Source organism: Cebidichthys violaceus, unplaced genomic scaffold (assembly GCF_023349555.1).
Source record: "Cebidichthys violaceus isolate CVI_PGR_0920_01 unplaced genomic scaffold, fCebVio1.0.p SCAF_68, whole genome shotgun sequence".
Classification (NCBI taxonomy): Eukaryota; Metazoa; Chordata; class Actinopteri; order Perciformes; family Stichaeidae; genus Cebidichthys; species Cebidichthys violaceus.
In genome coordinates, this window is record NW_027176905.1 from 772,517 (window position 1) to 788,320 (window position 15,804).

The 15,804-nt window shown below is 38.7% G+C and overlaps 1 protein-coding gene across 4 annotated transcripts in view; it reads right to left on the reverse strand.

Annotated features, from left to right (window-relative positions):
- Positions 1–3,609: 3,609 nt before the first annotated feature.
- Positions 3,610–15,804, reverse strand: part of abca7 (ATP-binding cassette, sub-family A (ABC1), member 7) — a 31,926-nt gene continuing 19,731 nt past the window's right edge. For 3 of the 4 annotated variants that reach the window (XM_068734856.1, XM_068734857.1, XM_068734855.1), the window contains 20 exons: positions 15,550–15,742; positions 15,353–15,447; positions 14,857–14,889; positions 14,638–14,743; positions 14,474–14,548; positions 14,200–14,369; positions 13,831–14,008; positions 13,057–13,172; positions 12,358–12,502; positions 12,143–12,266; positions 11,672–11,801; positions 11,425–11,551; positions 11,067–11,129; positions 10,388–10,494; positions 9,190–9,331; positions 8,893–9,027; positions 8,566–8,669; positions 8,274–8,366; positions 7,146–7,395; positions 3,610–6,398 (listed from right to left, as the gene is read on the reverse strand). In XM_068734856.1, coding sequence (XP_068590957.1) covers positions 5,943–6,398; positions 7,146–7,395; positions 8,274–8,366; positions 8,566–8,669; positions 8,893–9,027; positions 9,190–9,331; positions 10,388–10,494; positions 11,067–11,129; positions 11,425–11,551; positions 11,672–11,801; positions 12,143–12,266; positions 12,358–12,502; positions 13,057–13,172; positions 13,831–14,008; positions 14,200–14,369; positions 14,474–14,548; positions 14,638–14,743; positions 14,857–14,889; positions 15,353–15,447; positions 15,550–15,742 — 2,842 coding nt within the window. In that variant the 3' untranslated portion in view covers positions 3,610–5,942. The remainder of the gene's footprint in view (positions 6,399–7,145; positions 7,396–8,273; positions 8,367–8,565; positions 8,670–8,892; positions 9,028–9,189; positions 9,332–10,387; positions 10,495–11,066; positions 11,130–11,424; positions 11,552–11,671; positions 11,802–12,142; positions 12,267–12,357; positions 12,503–13,056; positions 13,173–13,830; positions 14,009–14,199; positions 14,370–14,473; positions 14,549–14,637; positions 14,744–14,856; positions 14,890–15,352; positions 15,448–15,549; positions 15,743–15,804) is intronic. The other variant, XM_068734858.1, reaches the window with a different exon arrangement.

Sequence of the window (15,804 nt, forward strand, 5' to 3'; positions counted from 1 at the left end):
TGCATTTGTATTTATTTTAATCAATCAATCATCTATAGATCTTTATCTGAACATAGGATTTTATGTCTAATCATTGTAACTACAATATATTTTGACCAATCAATCAGTTGATTTAATTGAAGGATCTGTAAAATTGAGTTTCTCCACAAAGAATAAAACAAAAGCACCATTTTTATGAGATGTGCTCACAAGTTTCTTGAGAATAAGTAATTCAGCATGCAAGAAGCACATAACAACTAATAAATTTATGACATATTAGTTGAAGAAGACCAAAACGACCGATTGGCTGACTAATCGAGTAAGAGGGGGCAGCCCTAGGGTAGTATTTATTTTTCCTATTTCTTGGTGAAAGGAAAAACAAGCTAGTATAGTCTCATAGTATAGTCACAATCTTCAGCCATTTAATCAATTATCATTATGAAACATATTGATTAGTGCAGCTTTGAAATGATTACTTTATTATTATTTCTTATTACTTTAGTAATGTTGTTATTCCTTTTGTATATTTTTATTTGTAGTAACGTTTTTTATTCCTTTTTTGTATTTTTATCTTGTATACTGTTTATCGTTGTTCGCTGCTGCTGGCTGGCTGAAGGCTACCAAACAAAATTTAATTGTAATGACAATAAAAAGCTCTTTATCGTTATCTTGATCTTTTAACACAAACTGCAGAGGACATTGATTTAGTTTTAAATTAAGAGGAAACTGTATTTGTGGACTTGTTCATAGCCTACAAAAACATACCTAATAATCACCACAAGAAGGCACGATTACTTTAAATACAAACGTGCATGACTGGATTGTAGTCCAAGTCTATTTTTTTTTATCTCCTGAGTGATTAATCTCATCAATAGACAATCTTTGGCCTACCTAAGACAATTCTTGTCATAATTTGCAACATTACAGCCACTGTCACCTCCATCATCTTTATAGTCCATCCTCTTCGACTGGTTTCAGTTCAAACATAATCCATTCTTTGATATAACCTCAAATAACAAAGATTTTTCTCTCCCTACTCATTAAACGCTGAGTGGAGTTTGTGTGCATGTTACCATAACAGCAAGTTTAATAGGCCTGCCACATAGTCATCTACTTGTTCTTTCTTCACTGCTGCTGGAGAGAAAAAAAGGAGCCGTTCAGTTTGTTACATCTGAGATACAAAAAAACAATTTTTATCTTAAGCTTTTTTGTGAGATGTTTGGACAATTCCAGAGAAGATTCTCAAAGGTGTTTGAGGAAAGAGGAGAAGAAGACAAGGACAGTTGTAATAGAAAAACTTGAACGGGACACTTGTCCGATGATTGTGAGTAAAGTGAAGAAATCAATTCCCAAGATGAGAACTGTAAAGACAAAGGAGAAGATTACATTTGCCACATCAAACAGCAACTCCACCTCAGCCAAGGTTACAACATGTGAGACATCAGGAAATGTAATGAGGATTTGTGTCAATCTAATGCCTGTTCTGGCAGCAGCCAAGGAGCCGGATGAGGAAGAGGAGGGGAAAGAAGACAGCTGCACAAGTAGAAAGGAACCTGAAACCAAAAATGGCCCATCTGTCATTAAATCAGTGGAACAAACACTTGATTGTCTCATAGGATTAAATTCTGACACCAAGCAACCACTAAGTCCTCGGTTTGTGCTGCCACCTTTAACTTTATCTAAACCAGCTGCTGAGTGTTGCGAGTGTCAGAAGAGGTGCCACACACCTCTACCTCCCATCAGTTTATCTGAGCAAACAAGGACCATCTCTTCAAACTTTACTATAAAAGGCTACAGAGGCGATATGTCAGTTACAGGACAAGTACCATACAACATGCCCTGGATAGACAGTCCTCTGTTCTCTAAAAGTGTGAGTAAATAAGATTTTTGCTTTATCGTTAAAGATTGATAACACTTTCAAACTGAGGTTGAAACAAAGCTTATATAAAAGTGTTGCATTTTCAGTTAAAAGGACATTAAGGAAGTTAGGATTAATACTTACCTTTACTGGAAACCAGGAGGACTTGCATCATCCTGAACTGGTTTGGCACAGCTGTGCAAATAAGAGGAAATGATTGAGTCACAAGGAAGAACACATTAGCCAAGTAAACAAATCAACAAGGCTTTGGGCAATAAAAAGAGTTTTAAAGTTAGAAACGTCAGCACCTTCCTGAAAATTTACTAAGTCACTGGTAATGATCCAGAGACAACACATATGAATACAAAAAGAGTAAAAATAAAAGTCTTTATTGCCCATTTAATTTGTTCAGTGAGTTAAAACAGAAGCTGAAGATATCAAAGTTTTTAACATGTTTTACTCTTTAAATATGAAAGGATGCAAATTATTATTAGATTAGATTATTTTATGTCTCATTAATTGCAAACTACTGCAAAGCTGATGAGTCCCTGAAACTGTGTTGAAATGTTTCAACAGTAAAGACCTGAAAAGGAAGCATAAAATGTCTGTTTGAGGCTCTTTCTCATGTTTCAGATGTCTGTGCGCTGTTAGCTCCACCAAAGAAAGATTTTCCCCAAGACTTCTCACATGGTTTCTTTTTAACAGCTGTTTGAGGCCCAAAAAAGGACATAAAAGAAATCCAAGATAAGAGAAAAGTCCAGAAAATAAAAGCAAATTTTAAAAGCAGAACTTAATTTTTAATTATCTTGTGACTCTTTGGAGGGCCGCGACCCCTAGGTTGAAAAACCACTGGATTTAACTACCTGTTGCCTTTTGTTGAGAAGTTCAAACTAGCTCCACCTTGACCAGCTGCAACAGTAAAATTCTATTTACACATCGAGTCATGCATAATAATACATTTGTCACAATGGACATTTATTTTGCAGAACGAGTACTTTTACTTTTGATACTTGAAGTACATTTCTAAGTTGTAATGGAGTAATTCCACATTGTGGTATTAATACTACTACTACAGTAGAAGATCTGAGTACTTCTTCCACCACAAATACAAAAAAAACTGAAACAGGACAGGATAATAAAATACATTTTCTTTTCCAAACAAAAGTGTCTCACACTACAGATCAGCCTGACTCTCCTCTCTTGTTCTCCAGAGATCTCCTGAGTTTCGTCTTCCTGACTTCTCCTTGTCCAGCCTGGATGCTCTGCTGCAGACGGTCACACTGAAACTGGGGAGGAAGAGGAGAGGTGGTGATGAAGGACCGTGGAGACGTGTCCAGTCTGATCATCTCCTCGTGGCTGTTAGTGAACAACGTTTGAGAAAGAAGAGCGCCACAGAGAACGAAAACCTGGCCAACATGTATGTTTGGTCGTTTTGAGAAAAATATTTCAGAATGTTGTTATTTACTGTACCGTAGTTAAAGTATAAAAGGGGAATATAGAAAGTACATTATCAGGGTTACAGTATTTTAAAATTACATATCAGATATGAACAGATCATCATCCCCTGTGGATGTGGGTTCCTGTCAGACCAGCTATTGGGGAATAGACTGTAGAATCTGGAAGGATTTTCTTTGTGCATTTTATTATTTATTAGTCCAATAACAAAAAATAAAATGTCTTCTTCACAACCGCTGTAGCTGTATTTGTATTCTTCAAAAACAAATCCCTTGTTGAATCCATTGTGGGAATGGCGGACCCCGCCACTTACATTAGAAGCTATTACATAGAGAGGTGACTCACGATTGTAAACACATTTAATGGTTTTCAAACAAAGCCATACTTAGTGTCATGTGAATGAACCCGAGAACAAGACTGGACAGAGGGCTGGGAGGCGGGGTTAGAGGAAATGCTAGTGCGCCTTCCTTATGGGCCCTCTAATGCAGAGGATTGTCAGAACATCCTGATCATTTTGTACTCAGAAATTAAACTTTTTTTGCTGCACTCAATACTGAGCAACTTTCATAGGAATGAATGGGGCACTGACTCCCTATCAATTGCTCTTTATACATCCATGCTTTCTACTCTGGCAAAACAATTAACCAAACTTACTAAAATCTGGGCAATAAAATGTTAAAATCCTAATTAAATGTTTTAAATATTAGTCATTATTAAACCCTTACTATTGCTTACCTTTGTAGATACAAATATCATCTCTACATTAGTTTTAGATAGGTTTACTATATGTTGAGATATTTTTGCAGGTGGTTGTAAACGTGTAAACCTAGAAGTTTATCTATCTGAATGACTTTAGGTAAATTACTTTAGTGTAAAGAAAACCGTCCAGTAAATTTGGTTTCTGACTCTTTTCTTTGAACAGTGGAGCAGTAACAGAAACATCAGTTGGTGGATGCAGCGTAAACAGACAGAGGATCATCCCTTCACTTTTATCTGCAAAACCAATGCTCATCCTCACTATGACGAAGAAAAACCTCCCGACGTCCAACATGTTGCAGTGATACATCAAAAACAACAAACTAGAGAACATACTTCACAATATGTTTTTTTTTAAATAATACGTATACAGACAGTTTTATTTTCCTTCAAGACAAAATATTCACAACAGACATAAACCCGTTTTTCTTTTCTATGCTAGCATATCTTCAGTATACAATGTACTTCTTATAGTAGATGCACAGATACATTTATGTTCAAGTAGAACTTTTCAAGCATAATACCTTAAAAGTACATTTAATAGTTCAGACTTTCATTCAGCCATTTTAATCTATCTCAATGTATTAGTTCTGCATCATTTCAGCTATTTAATACATTTAACCTTTTTAAATATGATATATTATATTGTAACAGTTTCTATTTTGGAATGAAACCCTTCTGATTGTATACTCTCTTCTGATAATTTATGTTTGTCTCATGCCTATTACTATCATAACAATCTTTTAAATATGTAACAGTGCATTACAGTGCAGTAACAACCTGCTTCGAACATTCAATCAGCTGTGTCATTTCTTTGATTAAAAAAAGAAAAAGAAAAAAAGAAATACAGTTTAAAAAACAACTAATGACCAAAGGCAATGTTGTTAGGTGTTTGCAGCTCAGACTGAAAGGAATAATTAATTATTGGATCTATCATAATTTCTTTGATTTAATTTGGAGTGCTGTAGTTTGGCATTATGTAGAAGAATTTGTAGTAACACTATGCAGCTCAAACAGTGTCGAGTCACACCTGTGTGTCCAGACCTTTTTAAATAGTTTCATAATTAGAAAATATTTCAATATGTTGTGATAAATAAATTTGATGTCCAGACCTTTCAAGATCTATGCAGGAAGTGTGTCAGATTATTATACATGTGGCCTACAGAATTTGCAAAATAAATAAAACACAAAACAAAACATTTTTGACAGATAAAAGACAAAATAAATTCTTGATTTACAAAAGAATAAAGTTCATCATTAAATATAGGTAGAGGTATTTCACAATGAACTTACAGTAAGAATTCTCTCCACATCAGAGAAACAATCCTTCAAATGCTTTCTGATACATAAAATCATCTGAATTATTACATGTAACACATGTACTTCAGTTACTGTTTGAGTGTTTGCAACATTTCATTTTTTTTTAAAGTGCTTTCTGCAAAATAAAGATGAGATTATAAGAGGTCTAATTATTGAGCCCTGAGGAACGCCACCCCTTGTTTTTACATTGAGCCTTGCATAACATGTTTATAACTAACATATCTTTGGACTGATGAGATTGATACAGAGAGAGAAGACACAGTGTAAGATTGATGAACCCAAATAAAGGGTATAGAGCTGCAGATATGTTAACGGGTGAACAAGGCACCAAAGCCATTTTAGAAAGTACTCACCTTTCTTTCTTCAGAGGAGGCCAAGGGGATAAATGCACCTCTAAAAGTAACTCTCAAAGTCCATCTTTTCCACTTCTAACTGCATCAAGCTTTGCCGCTCCATGTTGCATATTGAGGTCGCTGCCAACATTGTAAAACACCAACATGAACATACAGCAAGTAATAAAAAGCTTTTGACTGTAGTGGGTCCTTTGAACCCACATCCTCTGCACCAGTCCACTTCATAGTGCACTGTCCTGTGTGTTGCTGTCGACTATAAAGAGTGCAGAAGGATTTTTACTGTGTTTGGAGCCACTGGATTCTCCCTGAACTCCAACATTACTGCTGTCTGATTCACTGCTGCCTCTCCTCTGAACCGTCTCCTCTCGCTGAGGCATTCTGGTCATTGCCGTGCTGTTGTTTTGCTCTCCTTTAGCTTTGCCTTTTTTAGATTTGACCTTGCCAGCTTTTGGCTTTTTTAATTTACCCTCTTTTGGTTTGCTGTCACATGATTTGTCATGTTGCTGGGAAGTCTTGCTTGGCTGAGGGGGTGTGATTGGCGGCTGTGGTTGGATGGTGGGACTGTTAATCCTGGAGTGCAGTGTAGTGTGGTTGGTCTGTACTGTTCTGTTGCTGACGACCACATCTGTGAGGACGTCATCGTCGTCCGTCTGCTCTTTGGCAAAGTTGACAAATACCTTCAAAAATAAATACGCTTTAGTGTCACATTAAATAATTATTTAATTGATTTAAATGAGCTTGGTTAGCTATCAAGCTAATGACGGTCAGCTATCCATCACATTCTTTTTGTTAACGCCTATTAGCATGCATGCTAACTAATGTATCTTCTGCAAGAGTTGAGACTACTACTGCTGAGAAACTGCTGCCACATCCATTAAAATGTGTCTGGATTACTTAATCAACATCTTACTTATCTTTTTCAATTGGATAGAATTTGGCAAATCCTCATTAAGTACCATGCACAGGGTCTGAAATTAGGAACGTTTTATCGTTTCTACCACTCAGAAATATTATCTGTCACTTTTGAAATCTATGCACAAAATTAAGGAATAATATTTAGATCATTTACAGATAATTTAGTGTAAAGAATGTGAGCGAGTGATGATATACTATATATTTAGGTAGGTTAGAGTGGGATTATCATTACTATGCATGGCCCTTTTCACCTTTTTTTGATTAGCTGTTTAGAAATGCTTGTTAAACATTAAAATTCATGCCTTTTCCTCTTTCCCCCTAACAACAGCCAGAGAGCAAAGCCTGATGGGAAACAGCATATGTTGCCTCAATTAAGGATATTTGGTGCAATGCTCTATTTAATTCAATTTACAGGAGATCCCAGATCAGGACCTTTACACCACCCTCTGGTAAAGATATGAGAAGTTTGAATGGCTCTCATGCCAGTTGCATCCGTTATTCATCCTCACCTGGTCCAGGGTGGTCTGTGAAACAGAGAAGTCGATGACGCCCAGCTCTTCGTAGTTGTTGGCCAGCACATCAAAGACACGGGCCAGGCAGCAGGCGTGTGAGGGCAGCTGGTACTGCAGCACGCTCTGGTGGCGCTCCTTCAGCTCGATGCTGGGAAAAGAGCTCTTCATGTGAGTGCTGATGGGGCATGGGTCCAGGTTGGATTTAGTGTCCATCAGGCGAAGGATGATAGTGTAGCCGTCACCAAACCTGGAAGATGAAGGACGAAACAATAATCAAGACTTTGTATGTACCGTCACAGTTTAATGGAATTTAATATAGAGCAGCTTTAAAAACAAGAATATGGAAACAACACAAAAGTTAATCACACAAGGTTCACACGATTATAACCAAAAGATTTCCTGCAGATGTATTTACAGTAGATCAACATACACAAGAGATTATACCCACAACCATACACCATAAAGCTGCATAATAAAGTACTTTAACGTTGCTGCTATCATGTTCAAATCTTCTGACTGTATTGGTCTTAGTGAATAAATACAAGTTTTAAGGTGTGTCAGCCGCATGATACGTGTTGTTCCTAAGTAGAATAATGTGTGCAGTGTACTGTGTGCAGCTTACACTGGGGCTAATTAACCAGTTTAGCATTGGGATTTTCCATTTTTTTACAAAATGTTGCTGTAATATACAGTATGAATTAAAAAAACTGTAATGCTTAAATTGTCCTTGCAAGTACTTAGTGTTTGACAGTCAAATGTACAAATCTATATTGTATATATTGTCATATTGCCAACCCTAAATATGACTTTTACTCATAAGATGAGCCATCATTCTATGTATTACTATTAATAAAGTTTTACTTGCACTAATGATGAATTGATGATTTTTAAAGTGACACAAACTAGAACTGATCCCTTCACAGATCGCTTAACCTCCATGGATAAAAGGAAATTATCAAAAAAGACAGCATTAACTTGTTAACTAATAAAACCGAGGAGGGGTAAAGTTGGTGGTGTGAGGGGACGTGAGGCATTTGAAAAATCACAATATTCATTCATTCATTCACTGATTGATACATTGAGTTTGGAGTTTGACATGTATTAGACAGAATTTAGTGTGCTTACCTGTTCTTCAGGTGTTGTACAGATCCGAGACACTGGAATCTGCCGTTCACCATGATGGCCATTCTGGTGCAGAGCGCCTCACATTCCTCCATACTGACCGTACAGACACAAGATAAAATCCATCAACACATATTATACACTATATAATACACACCATGAGGAAACTCTTAGGCATAAATACAGAATTGATGGAGCAGTAGAAGATTATTGACAGGGTGTTGTGTTTACTGAGTGCTTCATTGAAGGAACAGGAAGTTGTGGGCCATCCTGCTAATGTGTCTTGGCTATTTACCTGTGAGAGGTGAGAACTACAGCTCTTCCTTCTTTGGTGACGCTGAGGATGCAATTCCACAGAAACCTTTTGGCTTTTGGGTCCATGCCAGTGGTGGGCTCATCCTAACAAGAGTTAAATAAATCAAAGCATCATGGAAACAACAAGCAACAGTCAAAATAATATATTTTAGCAACACAGTTTAAGAAAGATTGGTTGTGGCACCAACAATTAAGTTACTGAACCACATCATCTTGGAAAAAACATGATGTAAGGGGTGCAATATGTGATATTAAGTTTAATACTCTGTGTTGATCTTAGCGGTTGGTGAACAAGTTTGTTTCTCACCAGGAATATAACAGGAGGGGCCCCGATGAGGGAGATGGCAGTGGAGAGTTTTCTTTTGTTGCCTCCGCTGTAGCCTCCAGCCTCCCGCTCAGAGTACTGGGTTAGTCCCAGCTTCTTCACACCCCACTGCGCCACCTACAGGACATCAGAGAAGGTACATCCCTGTATGATCCTGCACAGTGCAGCTAAACATAGCTGTCACTTCACATCAAGTCTGTCACTGTGTCTCACAACTTCAGAAATCATATGACTCAATGTCTTAATTTCAGTTTCGAGGTGAACGGCTCTTTATGGTACCTTGGTGACAGACTCCTCAGGAACTCCCCGCAGGCGGGCATACAGCTCCAGATGTTCCCGACCCGTCAGCAGGTCGCTGATGGCGTCAAATTGTGGACAGTAACCCATCAGCTGGTGGACTCGCTCCATCTCTGTCAGCACACTGAGAACCACAGAAACACTTTCACAGTACTACCAATACTAATACTGCTGTGATTAGTAGAACTCCTGCCATAACTGCTGCTATTACTACTAGGACTACAGCTGCTACTACAACTTTATTTATTGTGCTGGGACTACTACTATTGCTAACCATACTTCTACTGCTAATGTTACTATGTTTCTTGGAGTATCACTGAAGTACTAATACAACTATGTAAATGGTACACCCGCAATGACGGCCTATTACTAGTACTTTATCTACGGTAACTACGAGGACTTCTGATTATTCTTCTATGGCCACCAGTACAACCACCACCACCACCACCACCACCACTACTACTACTGCGGCATCTTCTACTGCAGCAACTAATAATACTACTGCTGCTAAAATTGAACTACGGATAATACTGGTGTTACTTTTACTACTGCTACCATCAGAACGGCGGGGGCGAACTGTGGCTAAGTGGATAGCAGGGCCGTCAGTCAGAGGATCGGTGGTTCGATCCCCAGCTCTGGCTCCGCTAGTCGCATGTCGATGTGTCCTTGAGCAATACACTTAACCCCAAAACACTCCCACGGTGTAGAAATGTGATACTCTCAATTGTAAGTCTTTGGATAAAAGCGTCTGCTAAATGACTATAATATAATGTACTACTGCTTCTGCCATTACTATACATGCAACAATAATTACTAGTGTTGCTAATAGTACCTCTACAACTGTGTAATGTCCTACTGCTACTGCTACCATTTGTACTACTACAGTTATGACATCAACTTCGGCTCTTGTATCTTATATTAAAATGTAGGTATGTCAAATATATTTAACTGCATTTAACAGTAGGTTTAAACTCAGTAAGTATTTGCTGAAAACTAAATGTTTTTTAATGTCTTAAATGTGCTCACAAAGAAATAAATGCACAGTGTTTCCATATTGTCCATAACGTTTCATACGGGTTAATTCAGCTTCACATAAATATTCCTGTCCTCTTATATCCAGGACACATTCACTTAGTAGGACAAGGCTTTGGTAAAAGTTGGTGCTGCAGAGAGTTTGTACCTATGGTCATTAAGGAAAGCATCTCCGTAGGTGATGGCCGTGTCTCCGGTCAGCATGCGAAAGGTGGAGGTCTTCCCTGCTCCGTTCACCCCCAACAGGCCAAAACACTTGAGGACACAAACATAACATCAAGTTACAAATATATCTGTATGCAGCTAGGACCATTGAGACTATGTGAACATTTTTATTAAAAAATGAGCTGAAATATAACAGATGTTTCACTCTACAGATGTTTCACTCAGAAACTACTGTAGTAGTTGAAGTACCAGTAATAGCTGTGGTTGTATCTGTTAAAGCAGCTGTAGTGGAACTTGTATATTTCTAGTTGTAGGCCAAGAAGTAGCGACATTAGTAGTAAAAGCAGCAGCAGTATTTTTTAGAAGCAGCAGCACCAGTTGTCGAAGTATCATTAGCAGTTACAATAATAAAAACAGCAGCAGGAGCAGCAATACTAACACTAGTTTCAGCAGCAGCAGTGATAAATCGCCAGGATATTATCCAAAATCACCTCTTATGGGACATAATGACTGTATCTACAGCAGATATACATGGCTGACAAACAGTGCTGATTAGAACTAAAGTCAGACAATGTGTGTGTGTGTGTGTGTGTGTGTGTGTGTATGTGCTATCATTGTACTATGATGTAATTAGTGCTTCTTTTGGTGTGCTTTTCTCTCACCTCTCCACGAGGAATCCCAAGGCAGAGACGATCCACCGCCGGCTTCCTGCCTGATTTATAAACCTGCAAAACAAAATTCCTTTGTTTTACCATCAACTAGAAACTCACAACGATTCCGTCTCAGCAAGAAGTTTTCCAGTGTAGGATGAAAAAAATGTTGCATGATGGCAGACTGCAATTCTAACAGAAATACACAAATGCAGCTCTTCCAAACACAACTTGAAACAGTAGTTTGAATGTTTTGTATGGGTTATGCTTGATGTCAACTGAGTGCAGACATTTGCTTTGAATCAGCCACAGGAGTGTTAACAATGTAAACAGTTTAAGTTTTACTTTTTAGGCTGAATGCTGGTTGTACCTTGCTCAGGTCTATCATGGAGAGGATGTCTGATTGGGCTTTGCCACTTTTGACCCTCTCTCTCTCCCTGTTGACATCCTCATCCTCTGGACCAAGTGGAGGCATCTCAGGCTCGGCCCACCACGGCCTGAACGGGGGAGGAACAAGATCACCGTGTATTATTTTGGTGCAGATGCTGCAGATCGGTTTCCAAACAAAAGATCTGTCTGCATTTTACTAAAATATTGAAGGGTTGTTTTAAACGTACCTGAGGCGAACGAAGAACTTGTACTGTAGCAGTATGGTGAAGATGAAGAAGATAATACCTTCAGCTGCCATCGCAAACAGGTTCTTCCCTACAGAGTCCCACTGAAGGGGGTTCAGTGTCTGCTTTGTGCCTGGAGGAGGAGAACCACAGGCAAAGACAATCTTTACATACATTTATCTTTAGAGATCGTACATCCTGTGTGTTTGCTGCAGTCCAACAAGCAGTTCAAGTTAAAAGTATGCAGGCAATAATGCCCCATAGGATGGTAACAAAAGTCTATATAAAAGGGTCTAGCAAAACACCAATATACAATTTACTGTATATTCAAACTACAGTGCACAATCACCACAACAATGAGCAAAAAGCATCAAAAGCAGAGAAGTCGATAGTGTCTTGGGTTAAAGTAATTTTCAGCTTTGAAATACTGAATAGACTTTTAGATATCTATTTAGAGGTGGACATATTAGGTACCCAGTCTCTGGAAAGCGTCTGCCATGGCCTGGTTTTTGGCCATGTCGATGAGTCCTCGTCCCAAGCAGAAATGAGGGAAGATGAGAAACACCTTCTTCAGGATCCTGTTCACCTCGTTCAGATGCTGAAAAAAAATCCCATAAATCGTGGTTAAAAGAGCACTAAATAGTTGTTTTTTTTGTCGCATTGCCCTTGGAGACTGCTGCGCTTTGTACCTCGTCAACAAACAGCTCCAGGACAAAGGTGGCGATGCTGCCGTTGATTCCGATGAAGAGGTTGATGGAGGTCAGGACTACATAAGCTGTGCTTGGGACGGTGAACACAAAGGACGCTGGGTACATCAGAGGGGTGATGGACCACCTAAAAAGGATGATGAGTCATTACTTTTGTTACAGACTATAATCCAACTAGGAAAATAGAGACTTTGTTTACAGAGAGACACAAGACCATTGTGTATCATAACAGTATATTGAAGTAAGATAGAAACAATTTAAACCTGCATTTCTGGCATCAGGGATTTATTTAATTCCATATTAGAAATCATCCTGTGACTAATGATACAATTTAAAGATCACTGCTCTAAACGTGTTTGCCTTTGTAGTTACGTATGGAGTAAAAAGATTAATAAAGGAAAAAGGTCAAAATTAAGATTCAGGCTCACGATGTCTCAAGTACTCGGGATGTTCTCGATACCAATCAAGTTCAACATGCTGGTAAGAATGATCTTTGGTGAATGATTGAGACAATTAGATTAAACAATTAAGACACAGAGATCAAAAGAAAAAAGATTATCCTTGAGCACAGAAACAGACACGAGTCACTCTGATCATTCAGTCCAGTCAGATTTGATGATGCATGATTTTAGTAGTGTAGCAACCAGGATAGAAGTCAGTGGAGTCTGAGTCTGAACGTACCCGTAGAATAGGAGGAGCAGGACGAGAGCAGGCAGGTTGGTCTCCGAGACGTACGACTGCTGCTGGAAGCAGATGAAGATCAGCACCACCATGGTGGCTGGGACTGTGTAGTTCAACTGACAAGATGACAAGATGACATTTTAGAAGAAGAGGAAGTCTTTCTTTTATTCAGTGAATAATACTTTTCTATTGAGAATCATCTAATGCAGATTATTGACTGGAGAACAAAGGTGAGAATTTCACCATTGGTGCATGACAGTCCTTACAGAGTCTAGGTTTAGACTTTAAGCTCCAAAAATGCAGGGGAAAATGCAACGGGGCAAGATGATGCTGAATTTCGTTGCAACAAAAGTTGCGCCTTCTGCATTGGCATTTCTGCTGTAGAAATACAGTGCCATCATTAAAATTAATGAAGTGGCTGCATTTTTTTTTCATGCAGTGCTATTGTGTATCTGAACACAGCCTTAGCTTTTGTACAAGGTTGATAAAGTACAAAGCAGAATTTAAATTAGATTATCTCATGTAAGTATATAGGATTCAAAAGATTACTTTTCCAGATTTGTATTACTTTAATTTTGAAAGTAAAATGATATGATCTGAATACAATACAGGTGGAAATATTTAGTTCTGTTGAAGAAGCAACTCTTTAGCTCTTGTCAACCTCAACTGGCAAACTGTAGAAATTTAACATCACTGACACAATTCATCTATTCCAGTAAGTGTTGCCCTCTCCTCTGCTACTAGTAAAATGTCTCCTTTCTCTTGAGCACTGACCATGTCCCAGGTAAAGTTGGCCAGCCAGTAAAGGATCGGTTTTACCCCGCTGACAAACTGAAGGTGTTTGGCTTTGCTGACTCGCTCCTCAATCAGAAAAAGGACGAAGCTGGCCGGCACAAAGGACATGGCAAAGATCACGCAGATGGAAACCAGAACATCTACTGATGTGGTCATCCTGACAGAGGAACCAGAAAAACACATATCAACATACACAATACACACATTGATGTTATACAACTCACACTTCCTGTTTTACTTCTGACTAAGCTGAATTTAACTCTTGAGACAAATTGGGGTAATATAACAAGCACAAGAAACCAATTCCAAAAAACATCAACCCTTAAAACTCCACAGCAGTGAACTAACATGGCCATTTCTGTGAGTTGCTCCTTGGTGAGGTTGAGCGGGTGGTTGTAGGCAGTGATGCCGTGTCTTTTCCTCTCTGGACCTGGAGGCAGACTCGCTCTCAGCAGGCCGTTGTTCATCACGTTGACAAATGACACCATGGCATGCCACCCTTTGTTATTGTACCACACCTGAGTACAGACACGAGAGAAACGCTTTTGAGTGCTTGATTCTTCCTTGAAAGACAGGCCACAGAAAAGGAGGAGAGAAGACAGATAAACAGACACACATTTACCTTGACATTGTTTTGACTGTTCAGTCCTCCTAGAAAATCCGGCAGTCTGTTTAGCAGATGATCCAGCGAACTGTTCTGTGATGAATCAAAGAACATCAGAAAACATTAAGAATATTCAGGAAAACAGCAGTTTCAGTTAAGCATGCTTGGAACCTTGTTTATACTTGCTGAACTCGATAACGAGTCCTGACAGCCATGATCGAGTCTTGGACATGGTGGACCTGAGATAACGTCTGAGTGGCGCTGCCCCCGAGAGAGAAACCTCCGTATCTGTCAGTATAACAGTTTATTTTTTGTCAGTCCTTTAGAAGAATTATTTTAAGCAAGTCTACAGTACTGCAGATATTGTGCCTTCAAAATTAAGTTTTAAACCAGCAGCTTACCTGAATTCATTCACCCACTTCTTTGTTTTAAGGCTGTTTATAACACAGAAAGAAAAGAGTTAGTGTGTGATGGATATTCTGTAAAGGAAACACAAACAGGGAAATTCTAACAACAGAGTCTTTCCATATTTATAATATGTTGACATTCACTCTAAAATTACACTCTTTTTTTAGAAGCATTACTGTATATCCATTCTTATATTTCAATCATCAGGCTAGTTTTGGGGACAATATGTGTATCACATGATGGTCTGAATGCTCTTTATACTGTATTGCATGTTGTCTCCTAAAAAATCCGCTATTGACAGCTTCAATATAAAACAATAAGGTTGAGAGTCATACGGTATGTAGGCTACAAATAAAGATCAAACAATAAAAAGGAACGGATAGAGAAATTAAGGTAATTTAAAGATCACCACCGAGAAGGAAAAGCAATGGTGTAACAAAATTAAATGAAATACCAAATAGTAATGTGTTATTATGTTTAATGAAGTACCTTTTCTTGAGAATCTGAGAGTAGGTTTTCACCAGGTAATCAGAGATGTTATAACTTGTCAGATTTTGGAGGACTTCTCCAGTCAGCCTCTTAGTCTAAAAGGTAACAAATACATTTTAAATGAACAGAGACCAAAGTAAAATCAATCAACACTGCATTATGCTAATAAGTCGGTCTTTCCCTGACACCACACTGACCTGTGGAGGCGGCAGTCCACCGGCACCCTTCGGGCAGTCGGGGAGCATCCGGCGTACGTCCTCTGTGCTACACTGACATTCAGGAGACGGTGCGTCTCTGCTCCAGTTGCCTCTGCTGAACATTTGCCAGGTGGAGAAGGAGACCTGTGGTCGCATGAAACGGCCACCCCGCTCGCCTTCACACTGAGGACTCCTGCAGGGAGAACAGGGAATGAACGTGGAGTAGAGGTTTGTGGTTTAATCATTGAAATGTTG